Source organism: Tachypleus tridentatus, chromosome 4, assembly GCF_004210375.1.
Source record: "Tachypleus tridentatus isolate NWPU-2018 chromosome 4, ASM421037v1, whole genome shotgun sequence".
Taxonomy (NCBI): Eukaryota; Metazoa; Arthropoda; class Merostomata; order Xiphosura; family Limulidae; genus Tachypleus; species Tachypleus tridentatus.
The window spans coordinates 99769910-99792711 of record NC_134828.1 but is presented as its reverse complement, the minus strand read 5'-3'; the positions used below and the strand labels follow the sequence as shown (position 1 = coordinate 99792711).

The following is a 22802-nucleotide window of genomic DNA, read 5'->3' as shown; positions in this document are numbered from 1 at the left end:
TCACCTATCCACTAAAAGAAGCATAATACACTCATGTGATGCCCAACAGGTGCACTGAACAGCTTCTCAAACCTTGGAATCAGATTGGACACCACCATTCTTATTTCCTGTTCCACCTTGCTTTTTGTATGGTACTTGCTTTTTATCACAGCAACTGCTGAAAACCCAGCTTTTCAGAGATATGACATCGCAAATGGAATTAGGATTTTCCAAGCTCTAACACTTAGCAACAGATGTTCATCTTTTGCTGATATCCAAAACTCAGTTAAATATTTATATAAAAATGGCTCGTTTGGGTTGAGAAAATTTTTTACGTAGAGGAGCGAACAACGTTTCGACCTTCTTCGATCATCGTCTGGTTCACAAAAACAAATGGACATAGAGAGACCACCATTACTACAGACACCAATACACTTAGTCCAGTTTAAGTTGTTTTCACACATAAAAGTGTCAAGGATCTCAAATAAGTCTTGGGCCTTTGTACCTGCAGTGGTACTTTTACAAAAGAGATGGTCTTCCACAATTTTGTCACCATCCATGAACCATGTATAGCATATCAAATGAGCATCCTTGTTACTATCTGTTGCCTCATCTAGCTGTAACCTGAACTCCTTCTCTGTCATTCTTTCAATTAGCTGACTGTTGAGGTTTTCAGCCATGTGTTGGATTCTACAACTGATAGTACTGTTGGATAAAGGCACCTTTAAAAGCAATCTTCCTGTACATTCACCAACCATAATATTCACCCTATCCACTGCAGCAGGTAAAATCAGTTCTTCTCTGATGGTGTGAGCTTTTTACATATTGCAACTCTATGTGTCACACCTTGTAGGATGCTATTGACACATTGCTTGGTACTATTGCTTGTTTCAAAAATGTGACTTTTTGTTCTTTCGGTTCTTTTAACTTTCTGATAAAATAATTATGGGATTTACTAGCCATGTTAGGATGATTGATCTCTAAGCAGCATTTTAGTTTACTTGGAAGCATGCACTCTGGAGCCAAAACTTTTAGACATTAAACACACTGCGGAGACTCTTTATGATTGACATCTACTGAAGTAAAACCAAAATCTAGATAACTATCAGCATATTTCCAATATTTTCGTTTCTTCACAACTTTGCCACTGGTCTAAGGTTCATCTTCCTTTCTTCACTTCTACACTTCTCATTAATGTTCAAAAAATATTTCCACTTTTATGCATAAGGACTAAAAATCAACAAAATAATTCACTGAACTTTGCTAAGCCTTGCAGACACTCGATCACAACACCCTTCAGTTATTTCGATTACTGACAGACCCGGAGAGTCAAAAGGTATTTATATACAAAATCTAAGAAACAAGAAAGTTCGAGAAGTTCCTGGCATAGCCAAGAGTACAAGTAAACAGAAACATATCTCAAGCATTTAAGAACGTCATCGAAAGGAATGTAAAACTGTAAACTACCTCAAACTAGTAGTTCACATGGTGTCTAACAGATGTTGATATCGCTGTGTTTCCATTGAAAATTTGAAATATCTTGTGGCACACAGTTTGGGAACCAATAGCATACATGATAAAAAAAGTTTGCATACAGAACAGCAAATTCTATGAGCAGAACGTTTACTTAAAAGAAAAGACAATTTGTGCAGTATCAATTATGGATGATACTGTCTAATGTTCAACACTATGTACAAAAGAATTAGCATGGCATGGGCAGTGTGGTCATTTTTGCATGCAAGTTTTTCCCCTTGTGAACTTTCTTTGAAAAATATTTGAGTACAAAAGTTATTTGGTTCATGACTTTCTAGAAAAGTGTTTCTTTCTAACAAACTAATTTGCATTGACCCGACATGGCCAAGTGTGTTAAGGCGTTCAACTCATAATCTGAGGGTTGCGGGTTCGAATCCCAATCGCACCAAACATGCTCGCCCTTTCAGCCATGGGAGCGCTATAGTGTGACGGTCAATCCCACTATTCGTTGGTAAAAGAGTAGCCCAAGAGTTGCCTTCCCTCTAGTCTTACACTGCTAAATTAGGGATGGCTAGCACAGATAGTCTTCGAGTAGCTTTGTGTGAAATACAAAACAAACAAACTAATTTGCAAAGTAAACCACTATACTGTAACATCAGCAAAAAAATATTTTATGCTTATGATATAGTTTCCTCAGTGACATTTAGTGCAGTATAGCAGTAGTCACATTGCATAGGAGTGTAGGGAAAACAGGTTGAGTACTGGACAGTCTCATCCACCACCTCCCACTGTAGCAACAACCCGAAAAAAAAAAAATGAGTTGTATAAATGTACACAAAGTTTGAAAAACTATGCAAGTAACTAGATGCAGAAAGGGAACAGTATTTAAGATTTTGAAATATCCCAGTTAGATCAATCATTTTTCCTCCTAATCTACAGTTTCATTCTAAATGAAAAGCTTGAAAAATGAAGGTTAAAACTGATAATGTATTTCCACCACTGCTTAAATCCTACTTCCTGAGATAGGGTATCTATCACTAACGTATATTACACTGTTCTTCTAATTCTACATATCTCATAGTGTTGTCCTTCATGGGTGACACTGTTTTTAATCTTGTTGTTGGAAACTAAAAATGATTTAGAATATGAAAACGTGGTATTACACTGCTTTTACATTAGAATTAATATTAAAATCTGTTATTATTAAATATCTATCCATCCATCTATTAACACAATATACATAGAATTTTAGATCTAACTATTCATGTTATGTTTACTATTCAATCTTTCATTCACATGTTTGTGTTGTATAAAAAACCAACACATACAAATGAAACACATGGTCATTCCATCTCTTTTTGCATGGCTGATGATTATTCAAATTATTCAAATGGGTGTGTTTTCTTATAGCAAAGCCACATCGGGTTATCTGCTGAGCCAACTGAGGGGAATCAAACCCCTGATTTTAGCGTTGTAAATCTGTAGACATACCGCTGTACTAGCGGGGGGCGTGAGAATAGGGGTAGGGGGGAAGTGATAAATATCACAAAGTGAAGAGCACACGCAAAGTCTCTGATGTTCATAGTTTTCCCAAAAGTGAACCACAGACCACATGCAGAAGCCATCTGTTTTAACTACTTGCACCATCATGGAGCAATATGATGTCTATCAGTAGAAACTAAACTTATACCACAAATGACACCTTTAATGTGTCACCTTTAATGATGTTAATAAAAGGTGCATGTCATGAATCACAAGAAAGATTATGCACTTTGTAGGCTACAACTTAGCACATGTGAACTTCAAAAGCAAAAAATATAAATAGTGTTACCTTTAAATTTGGTTTTATTTGCTATTTGAAACAGAACACTTCAGAAACCCTGCAGAAGTACATCTCGTATACAATGTTAACTTTTTTTTTTTCAAAAGTAGCAAAATGAAACTAGCTTATATCAGTTTTGTGCATTGTTTTTACAACAATGTGTTGCCTGCTTTTGTAGCTATTATAAACTATCTTGTTTATGTTTTGATTACAATAGATATATCAAATTTGCAACAACAACAAAAAACATTATTTGTCATTTAGGTCATTGAAAGTTAATTCTATTGTAGACAGCTTATGAAATATTCAGTTTGAAAATTTTCATGAATACATTATTCTTAAAAATAAAATACAAATCTTTTCTCACTTATAAAATGTTTAAGCTCTTCTTACAAACTTTAAGTCTGAAAATATAAGATTTCCATACTAAAATGCTTATGCTGAACACAACATAAAAGATCTTAAAGGCCATCAATTAAACAATAATTTCATTATTATGTATTAAACTTCTTCAGCCACAAAGCATATAGCAAATTGTAAACTTCAGTAACTACCCTACCTGGCTGCTTGAGAATTAGTGGGTGTCCAGTAACTATGGTCAAAGCAGTAGTAGTTGCTGTTAATAGGTAATGGGCTTCTACTACGAAGATAAACATATTTCTCCCTTCAAAAAGAAAGAAAAACATTTTATGACATACCACACAATTTCAAATTGTTGTGATGTATGTACAGTACACTGAAAAATATATAACAACACGTATTTTAATTATCAATATTCTACCTTAGCTCTTTCATATTAGGTAGGTTTAAATGTACATCGTAACTTTTCCAAGTTAAATTCAAAATTTGTTGAAACTATTTTATCATCAGTGTATACAAATAAATTTGACATTAAAATGTAGTTAATAAATCAAATTTTAATACAAGTTTTAAGTTATTAAATTTCTAAAGATATATTTCCAAAAATTATCAGTTTCCCCTAGTATGAGAATTGTGACATTTCCTCTCTAGGCCTCTCCTCTTCTCTATTTACCACCTTTCCCAGAAGTATACAGAATTTAAGGTAAAATAACTTGTTCTTATGTAATTATTACTCAGGGAAAGCAAAATTTTTATAGCCTTCAATCTTATTTGTTTATAGAAAAATAAACAAGAAAATCAAATCAAAGTGCCACACCCACCTATAACACCTTCAAATTGACAATAGTTCTTTCTTACATTTAATTCTATTGGTCATATATATCATAGTAAGCCAACATATTAACATGTCAAATGACATGTTATATTACACTATATTCTGCAAGACAATTGTCCCATTAACAAGTGATATGTATTACAGGATTCCTTCATACTTTTCTGCCCTTCATATTCACGACATAGTCATAAAAGAGCAAAGAGTATATCAAGATCAGATGTGGTGCAATCTCCAACTGAGATGTGACATTTTCTTTTTTTGGTTCTACACCTCTTGGTTTTTCTTTGGGCACCTCCTAAACAAGTGAAATTTTTTTCACCAGCCCTCCACCATGTCCATGTGAGATTATAGTTATTTTTGTATGCAGATGTAAAATATTGTATTGGAAGTTAACATTTTCCCAAACCAAAAATGTATTTATGATAGATACTTACCTCCACTCACATTTCCCATCCAGTCAACCCACTTCCATTGTTATATGGTGTAGATCTTCCAACCAATCTCAAAGTGATTAATGAGTGCAAGTATAGACAGGGTATTGATTATGATATGGCAAGCTCCTATTAGTGGAGAGCTTATGCATAATCATTTGCATATGGATATTCAGAAGCAGAAAATGGAAGGTTAGTGGCAGGTGTTGAAAATATGAACTGACAGAAGGCAGTCCTCACTGAGAAAAGCTATTTTGTGAGGGTTATAAGATATCACATTGAAACTCTGGCTTTTTATTGGTTTTGAACAATATGGTATTAAATATAAAACAGAACTAATGACAAATCCTGAATGAAAGAATGTAACAGGAAGGTGGCAAGAGGGGTCTGATTTTCTATTTAATTGCTCTGTAACAAAACAAGATTGAAAACTATGAAAATCACACTATGCCTGAGTGATGAAAATATAATAATAAGTAATTTACATTAAATTTCTTACTTCTTGGAAGAGTGGTCAATAAACTACAGAAGAGGACAGAAAAAAGTCACATTTCTCACATTACAGAAAATTAATCTTTTTTTTCTTCTTTTAACATTGCTTTATAAATACTTAAAACATATACTAAGATGAGTATTACCGTCTAGAATTCTATGCAATACTAACTGATATGACATGAACAAAATGTAGTTTAAATTTTCAATTAACTCACTGAAACAACTTGTGACATACACAATAAAAGATGCTACTCTTGCATTAGTTAGAAAGCCAGTTCATTTATAAAGTTTATGGGATCTTGTGTCTGCTTTGTGTGTTATTTTATTTTGTGTTCTTAATATTTCAAAAATACAGAATCGATTACTAATAATATGAGAAATATGGAAAAAATATTGATATATGCCCTGAAGAAGTTTTTAAAATTAATTGTGTTTTGTATGTATAAATATTTCATTTATCATACATATATAAAAACTGTTATTAAAATACATGTTTAATGTGACTGACATTAGTGGAATAGGAGGTGATTCAAACATCAGCACAGATATTCAACTAAAACTTTGTAAACAACTGTATAAAAGTGAGAATTTGATGGTTGTTTTTTTTTTTCTCTAAAGATTCATGAAAAAGATACAAAAGCCTTAAACAGTTCTAGAATTTTTTTAATGGTTCTGAAGAAACTATGATCAATTCAGTGTCTACAAATACACCTGACACTGAGAAATTTTGAAAAGACAGGGTCAAACAGGCCCTGTATACTAGGTTATGACATAAATTGCCACTGTGCTTAATGCACTGCTTTTAATCAGCACACATTCATATATCTATCATAAAAGTTTACTTACCACCAATCACTAACATAGTTCTGTGACAACCACGACTTTAAAATAAGAATTTTTTGAAGTTTTGGTCCTACTGTTGCTTCAAACTCCTACAAAAAAAAAAAGTTTATTGTATCAATTGTATTACAAATACTGCCTACAAATGTTCACAACAGTGATTGAAACACATGGAGATTAAGTTTAATAAGGTGCTTGTATACAGTATCAGGACAGTGCACATTGACACAGGAGGACAGTGTCACATGACAGATATCATGAAGGACAATTAAGTAGGGAATAAAGGACAGGAGCAAGTGAGAAAAATTCAGACAGGTGTTTAGATGGACAAAGGAAGAAACCCTAGCAGTTGGATAACAGCTGTAGAATGAACAGGGATATGTTTTGAAAAAACTTGCATACCTTAGACTGCTTCTTTAAAACTTGTATTTCTTCATCACTACAAATTGGTTTTAAAGACACCATCAGTTTCTTCAGGGTGTCTCTAAGTGGTGGGACTGGCATACGAGGTAAAGAGCGCTGACAACTATAAAGTGATGGCTGATAGCCACTAACTAATTTCACCATACAACACCATAACAAAGTCCACTTTGACTGTGTTCGAAGATATTCATCTGTAATATTAAAATATATTTTCATTTGAAAAAAGTGAAAATAATAAAGATATTCAGCAATATGTTAATATCAGGTCATAATGTGCCTTTTCATTCATATAAAATTGCTTAACCCTCTCACTACAGGCAAACCAAAGTTTGCACATCACAGCTTCTTAGAAAACTGGATTCAAAATTTAATTAACCCTTTCACAATGGGTCACAAGTCAAAGACTATGTCACTGCATTTGTTGACATGTATTCACAATTTTATTGAATTACTATTTTACGAATTTATACCACTAACTTTGAAATAAAATTGAAGATTATTTTCCTGTTTATTAATATATATATATATATATATGACAATATAAAAGTAAACATTAAAAAAAAACACCTAAATACAGATTTTGGTGTGTTATGTGGTATGCTAAATGTTGCACCATTTAAAATTATATACCAAGTCTATATTTTTGTACAAATTAGGTACTGAAATAACTAATATTAACAAGCTAGAATATAACAATATGAACATCATATATTTTTATTTTGCTGAGATATGGCTTATGTACTGAATCAAGTATGGTGGCCCATTCAACTCTTTCCATTTTTTGAAATAGCCCCTTATATACTCTACTACAGTATATGACATGTGAATAACCAATCAATAGCTTAGAATGTCCCCAGAAGGGTTTTCTTAGCTATTTTAATCTTTAAAAAGGCTACTATATTCTTTCAATCCAAGTTTTCAAAGAGGTTAGTTGCATCTTTAGTCTACATGAAGTTTCATATTTTTTAAAAATTTAAATACATCTTTTTTTCTAAGTTTAATAAATTATAAAGGAATTATACAATATAAGTGTAGTTATTTATAATTTCTTGGTTATTCAACTGTATGTATAAAACCTATAAAAATTTTATTTGATATCCTTCACATGCAAAATTTTAAAAGGCTTAGCAATCTTTGTCCAGCAGCAACTGAATATAAAGTTTGTAGTGAGAAGAGACAATTGTTTGCTTTACTTCTTGATTTATTTTGCTATATTTAAAGAAAAAGAAGTTTAATGATTTATTTCTAAATACTAATAATTTATATACATTGTATAATAATTGAAATGTGGCTGTATATTACAAAATACTAGTCCAATAAAACACATCCAGGATGAGGAAAAATAAATGTCAGTTTTATATTACTGGATACATGAGTGCACATGCAACATATCAATGTAAGTTATGTCATGTTAGCTAGGCACGACTGGAATATCAATTTAATAAAAAAAATATATATACATGTAAATATATAGTTATCAGACTTACAATAGTTATACTAAACATTTGTATCTTTGTGTTATAATATGCAGTCATTCTAGCATGAAAAAAAGCATAATTTATATTTATTTCCTAAATTTTTATAATGGTTATGAGATTGGTTAAGTGACAGATTCCATACAGTTAGAGTATAGAAAATAACAAAATATAACTGAAAACAAACATTTGAAATGCATTTAGGAGGGTTTAGAGATCAAGCAAATAATATTTGAGATTTTTGGAATGAAAAATAGTTTTTTTCATCGTAACATGAAATCAATTTCCACTCAGACTAGTAACAAAAGACTATTTTCACAAACAAATCTTTAGTAAAAAAATATTTAATTAAAAAATCAGATTTTATGCATACAAAATACTTGTAACCTTTAATAAAAATCTACCAAATTTTGTGAAGATACACATGTATCAAAAGTTATAGTGCAAATACTTAATGTATGCAAGTGTGTAGAAGAACTCGTGTATATTATATTGAATTTGTAGCAAAAGGATTAAAGTATTTATTATGATTGTATACAAAAAAGCTTGCCATTAAAACAGTCAGTTTTAAGTTCTTGATTTTACAAGAAAACATTTTTCTAAAGATTCTCAATCTACCTTAATATAATAATAGTGATATTTGCCACCTAGGTCTTCTCTCTTCACCAAGTGATTTAAAACTTATATGACAGAATTATTAGTTAGACATAGTTCAAAGGGCAATAAAACAACAGAATTAAGTTTTAACAGATGTTTACTGTTATGACCTTTAAACTATTCAGGATAAACAACTGTAGTATCCAGTTACAATGTGAAGTCATTCTAGAAAGATGAAAAGCAACAACTTATATTTATTTCATGTTTTTTGTGCTGGTTGAAACATCAATCAAATTGACTGAATGGGTACAAAGTTAAAGAAAATAACCGATAACATAAAGTTTTGCTAAAAAAACGTTAGATATCTATTTAGGATGTTTTAGAGATTACACAATTGAAATTTTACAATTTTCAGATATAGAAAAGTATCTTATTTTTAATCTTGACATAAAAATCACTTTTCACTCAGAATAGCTACTATTTGATTCTGCATGGCTATATACTTACAGACAAATATTTAGTACAAATACTTAATAAAAAAATTGATTTTTTGTCTATAAAAGACTTGGAATTTTTACTTAAAAGTTTGTCACATTTCATGAATATACACAACACATCAAAAGTTACAGTACGGACACTGATGGCCACTTTGGGATCATAAACTTGGTCAAATTGATCAAACCCATAGTGAGAGAGTTAACAGTAATAAAGTGTCCAACACAAAAAATACACATTTAAAAGATACATGAAACAGATGAAATTTGTCAATTTTTAAATTTCTCACAGTAAATCAAGCAATTTATGAATTTTCTATTGATTACTTGTTATAAAAGTTCATCTGACTGAACCTCACAAGTAAAACTCATTTTAAACTGGTAAATGTAGTGCTTCTTTTGACTTTTTAAGCACATTTATATGAAAAAGCAGACAATATTCTAAAACAAAGAGTGGCTTTCAAAACAGCATCCTCAAAAATTAATTACTCAATAAATATTATATACCATGGGATAAAATTTATCTAAAACATTTAACTAACTTCATTTTAGAAAACATCCAATGTATATTTAACATTTGAAATAGTTTACACATAAGACTCACAAGACAATGATTCTCTGTTCTTTGCAGTTTACAATGCAACAAAAAAACACAAAAAAAATTCAATCAAAAGAACTACTGCAAAACCTTATAATGAAAGAAGGATACTAATATTTAAAATGCACATCAAAAATTGTATTTGGTATATTTCATTTTGGTCCTATTTTTAATTTTAAACACAAAGAAATAAATTGACATTTTAAAATTAAGTAAAACAAAACAATATTTAAGCATATGAAAATTGTGATTTTAGAAAGTAATGGTTAAACTGTTGAATTCACAAAGCTGTAAGTACCCAAGATGTAATAGCAAATTATTTATTTGAAACTACTGATTAAAATTTATTACATCAATTATACAGAAGAAATTTAACTCACACATCCACCCTCTGTAAGACAACAACATGCGCAGTATATACTGCCGAATCTTCATGAGAAGTAAGAAAAATACAAAACTAATGATGCATGCTATAAAAATTGCCCGTAAGGTTCTTGGTAATCCTGGAAAAAAAGAAGAAAACAGCATTAAGAAAAAATGCACTTATAAATGATGCCATTTGTATTCTTTAAATACATCAGAAACCATCATAAAAAAATTATAAAAACTGATTTGATTTTAAGAGAACCAAGTTATACAGTCATATTTTTAATGAAAAAAATTCTTTACTTATTGTAATTAGTAGTTGTTTTATACTTTTTTTTACAAAAAAAAGAAAAAAAGCTAAAAACAACTTATGTCTGCTCTTAAAAGGGAAAATATTCTACATGCTTTATACTTTGTGTACAGTCTGATTATCTTGAACATGCAGGTTTCTCACTTGCCTAACATGAGATAAGCAAATATGAACAACTTTAAGTACATTGCAGTATACAGTGCAGCTAAGTTCCAGCAAACAACGTACTTTTGGTTCCATAGATATCCTCCTAGCCAATACAGATTTATCTCAGCTTTCTCACATGAAGCAAAGAAATATGTTACCTCTTAAAATAATAAATAACATACAACACTTAAATATATACAAATTTAAAAACATTTTAAATCCAGACTAACCTATAGACTCCTGAAAGTTGACTACATATTTCTATGTTCCAGTGTAATTATTAGGAGTGAAACAGCATAACAAATGTGTGAAACTATTATTCCTTGGAATATATTTTACTATCCATGTTTTGTTTCTCATGTTTTTTTCCTTCTCTTTCACTGCTACAACCTTATGTTCCAACCCCTTTTGTTATCTGATAGCACATAATCTGAAAGGCTATCAATGAAGCCCTGCTTTGAAAACTGCTACAGATAAACTTTAAACATCACTGCACAGAGCAGGTTTTAAACTGTTTGCAACATAGTAAAGTGATTTATAGTTTGTTGGGTTAATGATTAAACAAATAACTTGAAAAAAAGAATTGATTCTAATGAAAATTTAAAAGATTTATAAACAAGTTAAAAATTTGGAAATTTTCTTAATACTTTACTTACTTCCTTTTTCATTCCTTAAAATGTTTTATATTAAATTATATTTGTTTATAAACTATAGAAATCTATTTCTATGAAATAATATCAGGAAAGCTTCATAGCTTTTAGCACACACGTTAAGTACAATATTCTGATGACTTGTATACTTTTTATTGAACAATATTCTTAGGCTTACCATGTTCAAACAATGCACATGAACAAACTTACTGAAAATAATTATACTTACTAGACAGAAATTTATCTTTTCCAAGAATATTATTAGCAAAATACCGTTACATACAATTCTGACATACAATATTATAAACATGTTACAACCCTTTAGCTATTAGTATCATAGATTGTGCAGTACAGTTTCATTCATCACTGCAAGTAGTGAAATTTATGGTTATAATATGTTGGTTATTAAGTCTTTATCAAAGCAAGTTATCTACATAAATCAGAACTAGTAATTATAACTGATGAATATAACTAATTTAATATATGTATGTTATTTTTATTTATAATGTTTAGAACACATTATTTTTTCAGTGGATTACCCTCATTAACTGCAATATTTAGACTACATTCCTATTGTCTTAGAATTTCTGTTTGTTGTTAAGACTTTTATTTTATATATCTAGGGGTTTAATTAATTAATGTTCATTGACTTATTTTTTTCACTACTTTGTTTTGCTAATTGCTGTAATCATCACTTCAAACTATAAACCATATAAACACTACAGAATCTCATTAAAGATTCAATGGTGAATTAAGATCACATGTTTCGAAGTTACAGTGTTAGAATTTTGTTTGGAATGTTTGCATTGAACTACACAAGGGCTGTTTGCATTGGCCATTCCAAAGTTCGAACTGATAGACTAGAGAGGATTGGGTTTGGTTTGTTTTGAATTTTGTGCAAAGCTACTTAAGTTATCTGTGCTGACAAGAAAGGAGACAGATACTAAACAGCATCTTACATCTTAAATACCAGAATTTGACCACTGTCTTATAATGCACCAATGGCTCCAAAATGACTTTTTTTTTTGTACATCCAAAGAATGGGAGAGATGAATACTCAGATACACAGTTCACCATACTAACTATTAGGCTACACCTGATCCTTCAGTGAAGGACTAATGTTAAATAATTGTAAAATCTTCTTAACTCTATATTTTAATCTGTGCTCTGCAACCTGTGAACTGCTTTTACACATTATTGAATTCTATATCTCAAAAAATCTGGGAAACATCCATCAGGGTTAAACAAAAATTTACTTTAAATGCTCATTTGGTAATATGGTTGCATTTATATCTGTGTGATAAAAGTAGCATATGTGATACAATATGTATGCATACATTGAACGAAAGCATATAATTTGTTGCAGCTACATAATTTTTATAAGCTTTTTAAATTATTTACATTAATATAGCCTTTTGATGATAAAAACAAATTTATTATACTTATGGAACTTAGTCAAATATAATCCTAGGATGATTGTAAATTTGTTTGTATCATTATATATTTTAATTAAGCAATTTGATTACATTTGCATGTATTCTATGTGGTAATAGTTGTGTGAATAAGAAATCACTTCTAGAAAACACTTATGTTCTGGCTCATTTTTGTCCCTGCATTTCGTTACATTTACTTATGATTCCTACTGTCTTTCAGGAAAAATAAAAATAAATAATAAGCAACTGTTTCATAGTATATTTGTGTTCACTATTTAACTCTGAGAATCTATGGTATCAATTTGATGTACCTGTTGTATGGTTTGTTTTATTGCACTCCAGACACAAACTGCTAAATGAAATCATTTGTAATCTCAGAAATAATTTCTACAGATTAAACAGCTTTTACAAATAAATGATCTTACTTTTAGAAATGATACTAAAATGAAATAACAGCACTGTAATTTTTATAATATTTCAAAATTCAAAATGTTTACCTTTTTAATAGATTCTGATATTGATTTTTGGCTTCCAAAAGTCTTAACACTTTTGCATAGGAATTTTATTTCATAAAACTAACTTCTATTTTTATTTAAGAAAACATACAGTTTTACTGTTTCCATACAATGAAAATAACTTTTCTTTCTCACCACAATTATGAGTTAGATGACTTGTTTGCATGTTTAAACAACAGGTTTCATTTCTTAGACTAAAATTTTAATCCTGCTTAATATAAGTGCTTTTAAGGTTTCATAAAGCTGAAAAGGCCTAACACCACATCCTTATCAGCATTACAAAATTTTATATTATGGAATGCAAAATCATTTAATTAAATATACCTCATCTTTTTCCACTCACACAAAAAATATGATATTTCAACACCGTAATACAAATGAAGCATAAATTGATTAACTAATGTCTTCGAAAACTTTAGAAATAAATCAGGACTGTTATAGCAGCAGAAATCATTCACAAATATATATGTTTTACCCAACATTATATCACCAAGCTAAACCTTTATTGAGATGTTCAAATCTCTATGTAAGTCTACACTGAACAAGAAGGTTATTCAGCTTTAACAACTCTAAATAATGGAAAGAGCTTTTATAATCAGTGATGATGAGAAAACCCACTTGTAGAGAAAAATGGCTGGTTTGGGTTGAGAAAATTTTATAAACCTGACGATGGCCGAAGAAGGTCAAAACTTTGTTCGCTCCTCTACATGAAAAATTTTCTCAACCTAAACCAGCCGTTTTTACACATATAAAGAGCTTTTATGATGTGCTTAGGTTAGCATCATGCAACACCTTAAATTCAGATATACAAAATCATATCTCACCATAAAAATCAAGGTTGAAAAACAATGATTGGCTGAAGATTGATATGCTTTTATTCAGGTTATAAAGACATTAGTTATATATAATTTCAAATGTTCTCTAAGAGGTGTTATGAGTGCCATATTATGCTTTTCAAATTTCAGTAAATTCCCATACATCAATGATTTCATTAAGAGTGAGTAGAAATAAATCCAAGATCAAAATTTTGAATTTTTAAAAGTATATGTATAAAACTAAATAAATATTTTCCTTGAATAAATTTCAACTTTAGCATAGTTTCAACAATAAAGTTAAGAAAAACACCCATTCCAGTCCAAATAATTAAAAGAACACACTTGACTTTAACCTACATTTGGCCTTCATTTGGCTGATATAAAATCTCTAAAGCATAATTTAAATGTATGAAAATGTACATTGAAAAGCTGATTTTCTACAATATTTTTAGTCCAATGGTGGAATTTTACCTTCAAAGCAGATTAAGCCCATCTGAGCCAGAAGAAATTACACAAATATATAACAAATATAAATGTAATTTGGCTCACGATTAAAAACTGCTATAAAAATCTGTGGGTATCTAAAAAAAATCTTAATGTTCATATTGCTTTGTTTCATATAACAGAAAAGGAAACATTAATTTTTGTTGACTTCTACAACATAATTTAAGCAAAAAAAGTCTTACCTTTATAGATTACCAGATACTCTTTGGAATTTCTTAACAAAAATACATTACACAAATTGTAGTAAATCTCTGTTAAATGTCAATATGAAACAATGAGCTGTTTATTTTAATACAGATTACATTAGTCACCAAAATATAGTAATTTTTAAGTTTCTTTTAAGAATTTTTATGATAACTAATGATTCTCATTTTAATTAACTTATGTTCCATATCAATGGAAGATAAAACTGTTTAATAAAGTCATTAGTGTGTGTGTGTATATATACACATGTATATATAATTTGGTAATAAGTGAAAACACTTTGTGTATACATAAAGATGCATGAAAAATCATGATTTATAAATGAGTACAATAACATTATTCCTTCCAAACAAACACATAACAGCTAGATGTATTTGTATTCAAATATACTTGTAATTATAGCATAAATATCAGTTAATAAGATGACAGTTATTTTCCCCAGTAACAGAAGACTATTTATTCTAATCATCTCCAGTGTTGAAGTGAGAGATGAAAAGGAAAGGCAGCAAACCACCACTACTCATTGCCAACTCTTGGATTACTCTTTTCTGACTAAAAAGTTGGATTTAACTGTTATTCTTATAACACAACCATTGAAACAGATCTACAATTTGCTACACTAAGCACTGGGCCACATCAATAATAATAAGTTTTCTACAAGGAATAACCTCAGACAGGTTTTAACAAATATTTGTGGCAGCTTGTCTCCATCACTTTTCCAAAAGTTTTAACAGTTGAAAACAAATAATTATTATCCACAAGTGGTTTCAAAGGTATTTTAAAGGACAAAGATGCACATTCTGGATGGAGAAAACAAAGACAATTATTCGGTTATTTTGAAACCATGAATGGACTCCATATATTCTGTGGAAAGCATTATCCTGCAAGCACACAGATTTTAAATTATGACCTCCGCAGTGCTGTAAGACCTCACAAAACCAAGAATGTTAAGATTTACAGCTATTCCTGTGTACAAAGTGCAGAATGTATGCTACTTCTATCATAAAATCAAAGTACAAATACATATTTTGAAAGCACTTCTACCTTTGTACAAAGTTAACATTTTCTTTACCTGAAAATGTATTTAATATAGATACTTACATTTTTGAAGGCTTTCTGATGCTATATTTTTCAAAACAATGCTCATCTTCATAATATATCTACTCTAGCCACCTCCCCATTATCTTCAGTATAGGATTTTAGCTCTGCTGTGCATAGGATGAGTAAATGTTTCTAATGTTAACATTATCCTTACTTAAAAATGTATTTCAGATAGATACATTTTGCTAAAACCTCCAACCTTTCTGCTCCACTCTCAATGTATTTAATTTGCCTCTTGGTTCAAATGCTAGTGCTCAGAAAGATTACTGTGCATGGAGAATATGTCAATCTTCCAGTGATGGAAAGCTGTAGTCCAATGATGATTAAATCATAGGTTGTTTCAATGCATCTTAATAAGTATAAAGTCAAGCTTCATTCAAAACTTTAGATATGTGAAACAATCTTTCACTGCACTGGTGCAGGGTAATAGTTCTTTATTGTATAGAAATGAGTAAACTTCTCTGAAATCAAATTACAAAAACTTTTATTATATTAGTAAAAATATACTAAATATCTAAATTCAGGTTCAGTTTAACCTTTTAACATACCTCTTGGAAGGTACAAAAGTAAGTCTACTTGCCAGAACCTCTTGTTGAGAGATGATGTAAAGTCTGGTTCACAAAGTAATAAAAGAAGAAATATAACAACTGCAACGATGAGGTTAGATATAGATGTTGGCCACATACCATTGTGAATAGAATTCCTGGAAAATGTACACACACACATATATATATATATGCTTACACATACACACATTCACAAACAAATGTTCAAAACTAATAAACATGCAATTATATTTCTTTTATAAATAAAAATAGAAAAACATTTTTACTTTGTAACTTTCTCATTGAAAAACACTGCATTAAGACAGCACATTGTTCTACAGTTTATTGAACTATCCTATGGCTATTAGAAACCACCTATTTATGTACATTCTATGTTAAAAATTAGCTAATAATCTTGCTATAGAAGTAGCTTTATGAATTTTCTTTTCTGGCTTTATTTTTTCTTAGCCTAGCTGTTTTAATTGACACCTGGAATAGTTTGAGTAGTTGAGAATAATTTGACACACAGTTCTCTACCTTATAATCTTTTTGCCATTGCTTCAATAATTCAGACTGGAGTTAGAAACAACACAAAAACATTAGCCAAGAATATTAATTTTTCCATATCCAATGTCCATGAGGTCTATTTAAGAATAACTTTCTTCACACTACTGATAAAGTCAATTATTTATCACAGATTTATTAATGAAACTGTGACATTTCCACATTAAAAAACAAACACCATGCAGTGAATGATAATGTGTATAGAAAAAAGGAAAATAAATGAAAATTAAAAAAATTGTTTGCCACCTAGAGGCATACTATAAAACTATACAAAACTGTTGTGCACAATGTTTACATACAACCTACAAGAAATGTTCCTCTTGATATTTCACAGTTCCCCCAAAACTCTTACAGTGAAAATCTTCTATAAACAGAAAACTAACACTTGTTAAAAAAATGGAAGTTTTTGTATTACTTTAAAAAAGACCTACTACAATTATAAAAATTACATTCTAAATATTGATATTGTGAATATATTAAATATATAATATATATTTAAATAAAAAGAACTCAAATATGCTAAAAATACCTTCAATTCTACCATACATATTAAAATTTTACAAAAACAAGGAATTTCATTTCCATGTTCAATAATGTACCTGTTGACTTTCTTTGTTGATATTTTAAATGCCTGTAAAAATAACAATACAAAAATATTTATGAAATAAGCCTTGTACAAGTTTTACTCAAATACATAAATTATTCCCATTTCATTCCTGGTACTGAATGATGACAACCACATAAAAAGTGTAACAAAACAGTATGCAACAATGATACTTATTCAATAAAATTCTCATCATTCACAACATTGCATTCTTAAATTTTAAATATGAATTTATACAAAATAACCAAAATTATGTAAAAGAGTAATATATAATACACTATTTAACCCTAAAGCTTTCACATAGTTCTTAATTCCAGAAATTAATTATTATACTGTCTCAATCTATGCATGAATAGTTTCATGAAAATAAAACTGGAGAGCAAGTAGCAAACGTAAATGCAAAGAAAATTAACATTTATAAAGTATTATACAAAATGTTATGAACTTAGAGCAACTCATTTTAAATTATGCCTTTCTTGTAATCATCAATCATAACAGTTAGCAAAAACATTTCAGGCATATAATCATATAATCTTGTGTCACAAAAAAATAATAATTAGATTTTAGCATATTCACCCTTATGAAAATACATGTCTGGTGATAAAAACTGCAGATTTTTCAGTTCTTAAGAAGAGAGTAAGAAAATATTTTATAAAAAGGTAATATTTCTGCACCTTTAAAAACCAGTTTGTTTTTTTTACCCTCTGTCTCTAGAACTCAGTTTTTTTTCCATAATACTCTTTTTTTTATTACTACTTAAGGATAGTTTGAATTTTTAGTTTAACTGGAACCAGATATTGAAATCATTCGTAGTATAACATTCTTTGCATGACTTTCCTTTATGACCATGAGTCAAAGAGAGAGAGAGAGAAAGTATATAGGCTAATTATTTCTTTTAATACAGCAATAAAAAATTTATTTCCTGAAACTGGTATTCCAACTCCCATAACAGTCTGTTTATAATCCCTTCAGGGCAAATAAAATAATCAACACAAGTTTCTCAACTACATATACAGATCCAAGGTTACAGGTAAATCATACAAGAAATATAAATACACAACCATCATTACAAATCCAAAGTGATATTTTATTTTGCATTTAATATTCAAACCATATACAACAGCATAATCTCACAAAAGTAAATCTTGTTAGTAACTGTACATTCAATGGTATACGAGTCTTTAAATTTTGTACAGAAACTATGTATAACTACATTTTTTCTTGCCCTTACTTTCACATAAAAAACAACAGAAAACCTTTATCTATTTATGCATATTCTGGTGCAAACATATTTTGTAGAACAACTGTGTAATACATAAAACTCTGCACTACTTATTAGCAAAAGAATATAGTATAGTTGGTACTACTGTGCATATGTGGACATGTATACATACACGTGTTTATGTACATCACATATACATAAAACTAAAAACAAAAATCTTGTACATACAAGTTTACACACTCTCTGCATTCCTTTCTATAATATGCCACAACTTATCCTTACATTTATTGTATAAATTATCTCAACCTGATATATATTTTATTATTAATTCCTTCACTTGTTCACCACATTTAGGAACAGAAGTATTTGTAAGAAGAGAGGTTTGTAAATACAAACTGTAACAGCCAGCTAACAAGCTACTGCCAAATATACAGGTAAACAGTGTTTTACCCTGACACTAACTAGTTAACTTCCATAATAGACTAAGCATAATAGCATTGTGTGATTTCCTGAAACTGTTTTGCTGAATTCAATACTTAAATGTTTAAATATGGAAAACCAGTTTTCCTACCTGACAGTTAACACAAAAGAAAAATAATGGTAATGTGCATATTATTATTATCCTTATAATGCATAACATTTTCCTTCTTACATGATTCTAAATATATTTCAATAACAGTATATATACTTCTCCAGATGAAAAACTGCTTAAACATCAATCAGGGCAACTTATGCATAAAAGTAAAATAAAAAAGCAAAACATTTAACAACCTATATAAATAAATGTCAATGTAATGTCTGTATGTGTATTCCTTACAAGTTTCCACATTTCTTGATCAATCAGCATAAACTTGTTACAGGAAAGTCATGGGTGAAAAACTATGGTACCTTTCATCCATACATCTCCTTTCTGAGGTTCTCCACAGATCCTCTGAGGGATTTTTGGAAGATGTCTGTTCCCTCACTATTTCAACATTGCAGCAATTATCCTCCTTGGCCCTATACCTTTATACTCGATTTCTTTGCTGCTGGGATTTCCTTGATAGGGATGCACTCTTGTCTCAGGTTTGTCTAACATCTGCATATCATTGTGACATGAGGATGGCTTTTTTTCTCTATATGTCTATCTTTGGAGATATTCCTAAATGTTTGGTGTCACTTGTGGAATCCTCAATGCTGCATTCAACATCTTTTCTTCTTTAGTTGCTCCTTTGTTTCATCTTGTTCTCATAACATCCTCTCTACTTGTTTCCATTCCATCCATTGCCTATTCCTTACCACAGAGCTCTGCAAGTTCATCCTAGCTTGGATTCATCACATTTTTTTCAATTTTGTAAACCTATGGCAGGAGTTCACTCCTCGCCTATGGGCGATATGGGTTTTATCAAATGGACTTTTTCTCTGATTCCTCCTTTGTCCCTAGTTCCAATAACCTTTTTATTACCTTGGAATTTCACAACTAGTCAGCAGCTTTCCTCAGCTATTTAGACTCTTCTTTCACAGCATGTTATAGAGCCTGTCCATCTTATTTTTCCTGGATTTTACTCTAGGCTTTTTTTCAGCCCCAAGAAGACTGAAGACATATCCTGTGATCACTCTGTCCTGTCTTAACCATTTTCTAGTTCTTTCCCATTTTTCTCACCTTTTGGTGGATTTTTCTCCAGGTCTGTGAATAACTAAGATGGACATCTTGGAAGCTAACCCACATATTTTCATTTCCTCTCGCTCCAGATGTTACTGTTGATTTGTCCATAATGAGGTTGTGTTTCATTTTCATGATTTACCTTTGGGCTTCTTGCAGCACCTTAGGTATTTTATTGGGTGATCAAAGCATTAACTTGACTAATGCATGCTTAAGGATTGTACTTCTAACACATCATGGGCAATTGGCTTCTGTGAGCTCCATCCAAATATGGTGTCTTTGCAACACATTTGTCTCCTATTTTTTTGACAGAAGTATCTTATATGGATTGGATTCTTAAAAGGGAGAAGTCTTTCCTGATTCCTATCCAATATCTTGTCTACTTGGGTGTCTTTCAATATTTATCTCTGTCAGGAACAATTCTATCTATGACATATGCACCCAATGGAGCTTTCAGTTCTTTACACCCTTTACTCTTTTTTTGCATGTGAGGTTCTATAACTTTTGGGGGCTTGAGCTTCCAGGAAAGCCTTTATCCTTTTAGATTGTGCACATATGCATTCTCTTCAGTGGACATTGCATAATCAATAGAATCTCGCTTGTGATCCCTTGAACTTCTCAGTTACCCTCTCTCCTTCCATTTTCAATGATTTTTATTGGTGGTCAAACAAAGTCAGGGTAATGCTCCCTCCCTTCTTGATCTGCAACTGTTCATCAATGCTTTTCTCCTGGGTTTGGGGCCATGGGTCAATAAGCAGGAGGCTTCTGAACATCAGTCTTCAACCAAACAATTTAACCATATCAGCCTTTTCAAGCTTCTGGCAGTACAACATGGTTTGGATCATTTTCTTCCAGTTGTATGGAATAAGCTGATCAAAATCCATTCAGATGATTCCACCTTTGTCTTCTATATCAAACATTAAGGAGGCACTCGTATCTATGTAGTATACTGTTAGAAGTGCTTTACTGAGCTCACACTCCTCAAACACATCTCATAGCATGGCATATTCTGGATGCTTTTAACCTTGTAGCAGATAATATTTCTCAAGTCAATCATATTTATCTCACAAAGTGGTTCTTGGACCCTTAGGTTTTCTGGTGACTTTTAAATCAGTGGGGTACTCTAATTCTGGAGGCTCTTACCAATTTCCTCAAAACCAAGTTACCTCTTTTTTGTTCTCATCCACAGGTCCTGGTAATGGATGATCTCAATGAGGAATGGACCTTTACGCTTAACATCCTGTTCAGATTCTTTCTAGGGAGACTTTAGTATCCATTCCACTCTATCAGGTCCTTGAAATTGCTCTTCATTGACTAGTACCATTTTGCTTTTCTCTTTTCTTTCAGCTCCAAACAACCCTTTCAATACCTCTTCCTTACATTCTATCCCTCCTCCATCAAACACAGTCACCAGTCCTTCATTCCACTTTACAAATCTTTTGACTTTACACCTGGTGTTTATTCAGTTGCTTGCAAGGACACCAAGACTATCTACATGTCACTTCCATTTTAACTCATTCCATTTGCACATCCTCCCTTGCAGTTTATTAACTCAAGTGGAACATCTGTTGTTGATCTTTACACCAAGGCTAATGAAATGGAAAAAACAAACAAAAAAATACCCATGATGAACACAGCAAAGCAAATGTTAGGATGCTAAAAAGATTGGAATATGCAGATCAGCATCCAACACATTGACCTTCATCATCCACAGAACTAAAGTGAAAATCCAATGGAGAGTGAAGTACAACTCTATGATGAACTTGTGAATAACAAGGACACAATTCAGATATGACAAATCAATCACTGCATACCAGCCTCCCATCTTATTGGGAATGACAAATAGATAAGAATAAAACCCTGGAAAAGAAGGTCTCCTCATCCAATGGCACCCTTTTGAATTAAATCCTGAATTGCCTCCAACAAATGCTGGCATGAAACAGCATCCCATAGAGGAAAGAAAATTGAATGGAGAAACAGTATTGGGGAAAACAGAAAATGGAGAGTCAAACCTTAGGAAACAACCATAAAAACCTAAAGACTGACCATAAACATCTGACAAGTATGGACAAAGTGAATTAGCCTGGACCCATTAGTCCCAACCACAGAACCAAGTCACTGATGCTGACTACCCCAAAGACAAGAATGGACAAACAAATGATTGCAGAAAAGTGAAAAATGAATGGTTAAGACTGGCAAAGGGATAAAAGTGGAGGAATGTCACACTTACACAAGAACAATAGATTGGGAAAAACAAGAAGCCAAAAAGTGGGGTAATATAAATGGGCTGATTTAACCATGGAGTCTAAATTGTCAAGAAGTCCTCCAAAGACCTCTTGTAAAAGTGATGCCATGCAT

At 30.9% G+C, this 22802-nt stretch overlaps 1 protein-coding gene across 3 annotated transcripts in view; it reads right to left on the bottom strand.

Moving 5' to 3' along the window:
- Window positions 1–22802, bottom strand: part of LOC143249763 (carnitine O-palmitoyltransferase 1, liver isoform-like) — an 88998-nt gene that overhangs the window by 48938 nt on the left and 17258 nt on the right. For all 3 annotated transcript variants that reach the window (XM_076500148.1, XM_076500146.1, XM_076500147.1), the window contains 5 exons: window positions 16416–16570; window positions 10203–10325; window positions 6638–6849; window positions 6242–6327; window positions 3834–3938 (listed from right to left, as the gene is read on the bottom strand). In XM_076500148.1, coding sequence (XP_076356263.1) covers window positions 3834–3938; window positions 6242–6327; window positions 6638–6849; window positions 10203–10325; window positions 16416–16570 — 681 coding nt within the window. The remainder of the gene's footprint in view (window positions 1–3833; window positions 3939–6241; window positions 6328–6637; window positions 6850–10202; window positions 10326–16415; window positions 16571–22802) is intronic.